An 8,231-nucleotide genomic window follows, 5' to 3' on the forward strand; every position below is an offset into this window, starting at 1 on the left:
GGGGTGGGAAATGGAAATTGAAGAGGAACCATTGCAGTTAATTGTTGCTGAACTCTGATAGGCAAGAGCTATGTCCCTTGCCTGGGGAGCAGGCAATAATGCAACTGATAGTTAATCAGAGAAAAGCAGATGTCAAGTGAGAGCTCAAGCTATTTTATGTCTAGCTTACCTTTTTAGGTGCTGTTGGGAAGGAAAGCTTCAAAAGAGGTTGCAGTACTACTCCCTCAGTTGAGGGGAAGGAGGAGGAGGAGGTTGGTCATCTTGGTCTGCCTGTGCCCCATCTCCATTTCCAGTCTGACAGTGTCTCATTTGACTCCTAATGCTGAGACCTGAGCAAATCATATCCTAAATCCACAAGTCAACCTGCTGCTTCTTGAGGGTGAACAGTGCAGAGGCATTTTCCCCCTCTACTCTGCTCTCGTGAGACCCCACCTGGAGTACTGTGTTCAGCTCTGGGGCCCCCAGCATAAGAAAGACATGGACCTGTTGGGGTGGGTCCAGAGGAGGGCCATGAAGATGACCAGGGGGCTGGAGCACCTCCCGTATGAGGACAGGCTGAGAGAGTTGGGGTTGTTTAGTCTAGAGAAGAGAAGGTTCCGGGGAAACATTATAGTGGCCTTCCAGTACTTAAAGGGGGGGCCTGCAGGAAAGATGGGGAGGAACTCTTTCTCAGGGAGTGTAGTGATAGGACGAGGAGTAACGGTTTTAAACTGAAAGAGGGTAGATTTAGATTAGATATTAGGAATAAATTCCTTACTGTGAGGGTGGTGAGACACTGGAATAGATGGCCCAGAGAAGTTGTGGATGCCCCCTCCCTGGAAGCGTTCGAGGCCAGGTTGGATGGGGCTTTGAGCAACCTGGTCTAGTGGAAGGTGTCCCTGCCCATGGCAGGGGGGTTGGAACTAGATGATCTTTAAGGTCCCTTCCAACCTAAACCATTCTATCATTTACAGCTGCTTCGTAGGGTCTTGCTGTGTGCGTGGGGAGTGTGGCCTGCCTTTGTATGTGGTTAACTTTTCCCAAAAAGAAGAACCTTAACAGCTCATCTTTTCAAAATTGACTAAAATTAAAGCAGCACCTTGATACCATGGGATTTAAAGACACCTCTTTGTCACCTGAGGGTGTAAGGTGTAAAAGACAGGCCTCTCTTGGTTTGGTGGGGTTTTTTTTTTGTTTGGTTTTTGTTGTCTTTTTTTTTTTCCCCACTAGGATGTCGACTTGGATTTCCTAGCTAAGATGACCAATGGCTTTTCGGGGGCTGACCTGACAGAAATTTGCCAGCGTGCCTGCAAACTGGCCATCCGTGAGTCCATTGAGAGTGAGATCAGGCGAGAACGCGAGAGGCAGACCAACCCTTCCGCCATGGTGAGTGGGGCACTGAGCTTTCCCTGCTCATGAGACAGGCAGCCCATCTCTGCATGTGGGTGATGCAGGATGTATTCCTCTCCATAATCCTCGGATGGGGATGAGTGGGCTCTCAGCACAGAGTGTGGAGCTGGAGCACTTTGTTCTCATCTTGTGGGAGGGTGAGGCCCTCCTGGGGTGCCTCATTGTCAGCATTGCTCAGAAGGCCCCTGCTGCAGCCGTGACTCAGTCTGCCACAGTGTCCCTCTCCAGCCCCTACTTCGGTGGACATTGGAGCATCCTGGCCTAGAGGGAGGCTGCGGGTGGCTGTTGGGCTGTGGAGCTCGGGCACGCAGCTCACCTGGGCCCTCTGTCCCACTGCAGGAAGTGGAGGAGGATGATCCAGTTCCTGAGATACGCAGGGATCACTTTGAGGAGGCCATGCGCTTTGCTCGACGCTCTGTCAGTGACAATGACATCAGGAAATACGAGATGTTTGCACAGACTCTACAGCAGAGCCGTGGCTTTGGCAGCTTCAGGTAACCGTGGGGGAGTGGGGGGAGGGCAGCGTGGCTCAGCCAGCCCCAGAACAGAGCACTGAGGCAGCTTTCTGCTGGATTCTAGGTAACAAATTCCCTCTTCCACTGCATTTTCCCATTCTCCCCAGCATGTACAGCAGCCAGCTGAGCATGTGGCAGGTGCAGGCTGTGCTGTAGGTTGGTTGTAGCTGCTCTGTTAGTGCTCCTGAAGTCCATCAACCCTTTTTTCCTTTAACACAAGCGATGTCCAGCAGCTGTATAAGCCTTTTGCGTGACCTGCTGTAAGGCTTCATCCCATTTCTCCTGCCTGTCCTACTTGGCACCAGGGTGTTTGGGGTGGAGGGAGGGTATCATGCTGAGCTGCAAGGAGGCTTTTGAACAGCATCTCTTCTCTCCCCTTCTGCACCACTGCATGCAGGTTCCCATCAGGTAACCAGGGCGGTGCTGGTCCGAGCCAAGGCACAGGAGGCGGCAGCGGGGGCAACGTATACAGTGAAGACAATGACGATGATCTCTATGGTTAACTCGCTGTCCTCTGTGGACCAAACTCTACATCAGGCCATGTTGTACAGGAAAAAAAATCCAATGTTTAATGGACTCTTGGCTTCTTCATTCCTCAGTCAGAACAGTGTAGCTGCACGTTAGACTTCTGTACAGGGAATGTTTTCTGCAAACACAAATCTAGACCGGCGTTCAGTTGGGAGGCAGACAGTGAATTAACAAGGAGGGGAAATGACTTAATTTCTGAGAAATTTCTGTTCTAGTTTCTATGGCAGAATCAGCAGCTTTAGCAAAGAGTACAATACTAGCCTGTATAAAGAAAAAAAATCCCCCCCTAAAATAAATAAAAATCCCACAAAACTCTAGCTAGGCCCTGGCAATTCCTTTGTGTGGGACTGGTGCAGTGTAGCTTGTGCTGTCTCTGTAAACCCCGTCTCTCATGTGCTGAGCATTCCTCAGTCTGGTGGAGCCCATCTGTATGCGTGCTTCCCTGGTGTGTTTGAGGTTGCTCTTTATTCTTATGCCTCTTAGCCCCAGTTAACAGAAGAAATCGGTTTGGCAGTCTCTCCCCCCTACCCTAATTTGGCAGGAAACACGAAGTAAGAGAGCCTGGTAGCAGGTATCTCTTACTTCTCTGATGCTGGCCCTGAGCTGTCGGGTCTTCTGCTGCTTTGGCTCCTGTGGTGGTTTAACCCCAGCCAGCAACAAAGCACTGTGTAGCTGCTCTATCACTCCCCCTCCTCAACTGGACAGGGGAGAGAAAATATAACAAAAGGCTCATGGGTCAAGATAAGGACAAGGAAAGATCACTCACCAGTTACTGTCACAGGCAAAACAGACTTGACTTGGGGAAAATTAAGTTAATTTATTACCAATCAAACCAGAGTAGGGTAATAAGAAATAAAACTAAATCTTAAAACACCTTCCCCCCACCTCTCCCTTCTTCTTGGGCACAGCTTCACTCCCAAATTCTCTACCTTTTCCCCCCCAAGTGGTGCAGGGGGATGGGGAATGGGGGTTACGGTCAGTTCATCACACGTCTCTGCTACTCCTTCCACCTCAGGGGGAGGACTCTTCACTCTTCCCCTGCTCCAGCGTGGGGTCCCTCCCATGGGAGACAGTTCTCCACAACCTTCTCCAATGAGGGTCCTTCCCACAGGCTGCAGTTCTTCACGAACTGCTCCAGCATGGGTCCCTTCCACGGCGTGCAGTCCTTCAGGAGCACACTGCTCCAGCGTGGGTCCCCTGCGGGCTCACAAGTCCTGCCAGAAAACCTGCTCCGGCGTGGGGTCCTCTCTCCATGGGTCTGCAGGTCCTGCCAAGAGCCTGCTCCAACATGGGCTTCCCAAAGGTCACAGCCTTCTTCAGGCATCCACCTGCTCCAGTGTGGGGTCCTCCACAGGCTGCAGGTGGATATCTGCTCCACCGTGGACCTCCATGGACTGCAGGGGGACAGCCTGCCTCACCATGGTCTTCCCCATGGGCTGCAGGGGAATCTCTGCTCTGGCGCCTGGAGCATCTCCTCCCCCTCCTTCTTCACTGACCTTGGTGTCTGCAGGGTTGTTTCTCTTACATGTTCTCACTCCTTTCTCTGGCTGCAGTTTCTGTGCTACAGCAACTTTTTTTTTCCTCCTTAAATATGTTATCACAGAGGCGCTACCACTGTCATTGATTGGCTTGGCCTTGGCTAGCAGCGGGTCCCTCTTGGAGCTGGCTGCCATTGGCTCTGTTGGACATAGTGGAAGCTTCTAGCAGCTTCTCACAGAAGCCACCCCTGTAGCCCCCCAGCTACCAAAACCTTGCCACGCAAACCCAATGCAGCTCCTCTGCAGCAAAGGACTTCTTCAGCAATCCCTGTTTCATCTGCCCTGCCTGAAGGCAGGCACAAGGGGGCTCTTGGGCTGTTTCTGGACTTTGTGGTGCAGTGTGATCCCACTATGATTAGGGAAGAGGGGAGTTTCCTCTTCTGATGCTGTGGCAGCACTGTTCATCAGGCTCTGTGGAGAGATTTCCCCCTTCCCCTGCAATGTTTCATGCATTCCTTTGGGTTTCTGATGACAGGCATGGTTCTGCTGCCAGCCTGCCCCTTGTTGTGCCTCATACCGAGTAGTCAGGTTCTGATCATGGTTCTTATCCTTCCTTTCCACTTACAGGTTGCTCCTTGGTTTATTTTCCCTTCTCTGAACTGAAAAATCTGCTGCTGCTGTACCTTGGTGTTTTATATGAGAGAAGCCCTGGGTCTGGTCCCATCATGTACACAGGAGTGGTGTGGCAGGCTGGATACAGCCCAGCCCTGAACTGAAGGGGAGAGCCTGTTTGAGGCAATGGCTATAGGATGCACAGAGTGGCAATGTGCTATTGGCTTGGGGGGGGGGATGCAGGAATAGGATTTCTGCAGAGAAGCTTAAATGTAGATTGTGTGGCAGAAGGATGCCTTTGGGGCTGAGCCATGCTGGAGAGGGCAACCTCCCCTGCGGCAGGAGTTGTGTGGAGGCCTGGGCGGTGGGAGTTTCAGCCCCAAAGCCTGGCAGATTGAGGGAGGGCTTCATCAACCTGGCTAGATTTAAGGGGAGAGGGGAGACAGGTGAGGCGAGTCTCATCTCAAAATGGCAGAAGGATGGGACTATCCATGAGAGGGGGGTTTGTGTGTAGCAATGGGGAGAAAAACACTGGAGAACACTGTGTTTAAATAGCACAACTTCCTGCTGTGGTAGGAGGGCATGTAAGCCCCTGGGGAGGGTAGGTAGCCCCTGCTCAGGTGCTCTGTCCTACTTCAGAGCCATCTGCCTGCCAGCGCCACTTGTGCCCTGTCCTTATGCCACCCCTGTTCTGCGCTGCAGAGAAAATGCTGGCTATTGTTTCCTCCTATGGCAGTGGTGTTGAAGATGGCCTGTCCCTCTTGTAGGCAGACTTCCAGAGGCCAGAAGAGCCAAGCAGGGAGGGTTGGCACTTCCCCTGCCCCACATTAGCCTTTTTTGGGATAACTGGCACCTGGAAACCTTTACTCCAGAGCTGCTTCCCTGCCTGTACTTCACTCTGCTGCTCTGTGCTCCTCCCAGCAGGGTAGATGCTGGCTTTGCTTTCATCATGTCCTACCTGTTCATCGCAATCCTTGGAGAGGCCACCTGGGAAGGTTCTGCACCCGTGCCAGGAGCTCTCCAGGACTCTCCCAAAAGCCTTCCCCAGCTCTGGTAGTGGGTGGATTTCTTCTTCCCTGCCAGTTTGGGGCTGTGACCATTCAACAAGTGTCTCTGTGCGCTGTGGAGGCTGGGGCAAGCAGGGCATGGGATGGTAGGGTGTGGTGTCCCAGCTCCCAGCAGCCTAAAGCCTTCCCTGCCACCTCCCTTAATTGCAAATGCTAATTAAATCCATCACGAGGGCTGGAAACCCTCATCTTTTTTCCCTGCCATCTCTGGGACGTGGCTCCTAGTGGGGAGCACCAAGAGCATCTGCCCTGCACTGGAGCTGTGTAAACCTGCTTGGGGGGCTGAGGGTATCCCCCAACTCAGCACCTGCAGCAGCCAGGGAGCTTGGCTAGGCCCCCTACCCCCATGAACCCAGCAGCCCTGGGAGAGCAGGCAGCACCAGGGACTAGGTTTGGCCCTAGCCTGTGCCCTGTTCCAGGGGCCATTGCCCCCAGCAGAGACCCCTGGTAGCTGCATGGGCAAGAGCTTTCCTGCAGCATACTCATCCCCTGCCCAGCACCTTGCTGGGGGGACTGGGCAGTCCAGAGGTGCTGGTGGGAGGAAGGTGCTGTCAGCTGGGGCTTGCCCTGGATGGAGCAGGATTAGTGAGGTGGACAGCCCTTTCATCGCTGCCATGGTCGGCATCTCCTTGTGCCCCTCCCCCCTCCCCGGGTTCCCCATGTGGCCCCAGAGCTACAGCCCCCTAGCCCTACAGCCAGGCCCTACAGAGGATCATGTGCAGCCCAGCCATGGTGTGTGCAGGATGGGGTACCCTCCCCAGCCAAGGCATTGGTGTTAGAGGCTGGTCCCTGACCCAAGCGATTGGGGCCCTGCAGCACCCCAAAACTCTCCAGGCTCAGAAGGGTACTCCTGCCAGCAGAGGGCAGGCAGTGGTCACACTCAGCATGTCCCCTATTCCAGTCTAGGCCATCTCTATGGGCATCTGTGCCCCGTGGGTATCCCTAGCCCCAGGAGCATCCCCTCCCCTTGGGCATTCCTGTCCCATGAGCAAACCCTCCCCATGGCTAACCCTGCCCCAAAGGCATCCCCACACCACGGGCATCCCTCCACTACAGGTATCCTCTGCCCCATGGATATGCCCTCCCAAGTGACATCCCCTGCCCCATAGGCATCCCTTATGTATGGGTGTTCCTGCTCTAAGGGCATCCCCTGCCCTATGGCCATTCCTGGCAGTGTTGTCAGCCCCCATGGCTGGGGGGTGCTGTGCTGGCTCTGCCCCCCAGTCTGCTCAGCCTATTAGCTGCTCCCAGCCCTGTCTGCTGTGTGGGCTTCAGGGTTAGCTTGTTGCAGGGTGATTTCATGGCCCCAAGCTCTCACCTGGGAGGGGACAGTGAGCCATGTCCCTCATTTGGGGTTTGGCAGCCTCTGCCCAGGCCCCTCCCATGGCACCATGCCCGTGGGTTTTTGCTCATATCACCTGTCCTTGTGACTGCTCCTGTTTGGTGCCTTATGGGCAAACATTTTTCCTGGTATCAGTGGTAATGTCCCTGGGTGCAATGTATGCTGTTGCCTCTTGCTCAGCCCCAAGTCCCCTCTAAGAAGAGCCAGGCATCAGCATCTCTCCAGCCCCCTTGGGCAGCCTCTGCCAGCAAGGAGCCCTCCCTTCGCTGTTCCATCCCTAGCTGCATCACCCCACCACTCACAGACCCTTCTTGGCCGGCCTGCACTCCTGCTGCCTGTATCAGCCATGTCCTGGGAGCCCCAAGGGGATGTAAAGCCCTGACAGGGTTCCCCTGGTGCCAGTGGGAGCTGAGCCCCTTCCCTGGCCCTGCTGCCTGCACCCAGGCCAGGGTGAGCACAGCCCCAGCGTCTCCCATCACAACACATCCCAAGGAGGTATATTTTTTTTTAAATACTTTATTTTTTCTCTCATACTGACATTAAAAAAAATACAAAAAACCGACTATAAAACATTCAGGTTTCATCGAAACTGAGAAAAACAAAGCAGCTTGCATTTGCATGCTGACCTGTCTTCTGGCTCCAGCAGTGTCCACCAGGTTTCTCTCTGTTGAACTCCACAGGGACCAGCAGAGGGAACCAGCGACATACCTGTTACGGATGCACGACTAACCAAATCCAACAGGTGTTAAAACTCAGATTTATTCTTCAGCAAAAGTTAGTTAGAAGTCCGGTAGCATTTTATAAAACCACAGGCTCAATGATGTAAAGAGAATTAATACTACACGGCCGACTTAAGAATCCCCAAGATTTAAAGCGATGGCTCAAAATGCGCATATCACTCACCTAAAAGCTGAGGGCTCTCTCCCTCGAGGAGTTACCTCGGGCAGTGCCCCGACCCGAGGGGGAGTCCCCGACTGCAGACCCACTGCTCCAAGGAGGACTGATTCCAACATGTCCTCTGGCAGGACCCTGTTTATACCCTTGTCGAATCTGACCTGTGGTCATTTAATTCTATTGGCCAGGAGGGTCACCTCGGTGTACCTGGCGCATCTCGACTGGCCAGTTCAAATTTCAACCTCCAGCCTCCAGGGTTTCCTTCCCCTTCTCCCTTCCTGGAGAAGTTTTGTTTCCTGCTGGCAGGATGGGGGGTAGGGGGAATGTACTGCCACAATACCCTTGCCAGTCAAACCAGGTGATAAATTAAGCAGTGCCTAACAGGTCTCCTTGCCCTGTGCCAGAG

At 53.6% G+C, this 8,231-nt stretch overlaps 1 protein-coding gene across 1 annotated transcript in view; it reads left to right on the forward strand.

Moving 5' to 3' along the window:
• VCP (valosin containing protein) overlaps positions 1 to 2,734 on the forward strand; it is a 34,734-nt gene extending 32,000 nt beyond the window's left edge. The window contains exons 15-17 of the mRNA XM_069775529.1: positions 1,210 to 1,365; positions 1,729 to 1,883; positions 2,302 to 2,734. Of these exons, the coding sequence (XP_069631630.1) occupies positions 1,210 to 1,365; positions 1,729 to 1,883; positions 2,302 to 2,407 (417 nt within the window). The 3' untranslated portion in view covers positions 2,408 to 2,734. The remainder of the gene's footprint in view (positions 1 to 1,209; positions 1,366 to 1,728; positions 1,884 to 2,301) is intronic.
• Positions 2,735 to 8,231: the final 5,497 nt, after the last annotated feature.

Source organism: Haliaeetus albicilla, chromosome W, assembly GCF_947461875.1.
Source record: "Haliaeetus albicilla chromosome W, bHalAlb1.1, whole genome shotgun sequence".
Classification (NCBI taxonomy): Eukaryota; Metazoa; Chordata; class Aves; order Accipitriformes; family Accipitridae; genus Haliaeetus; species Haliaeetus albicilla.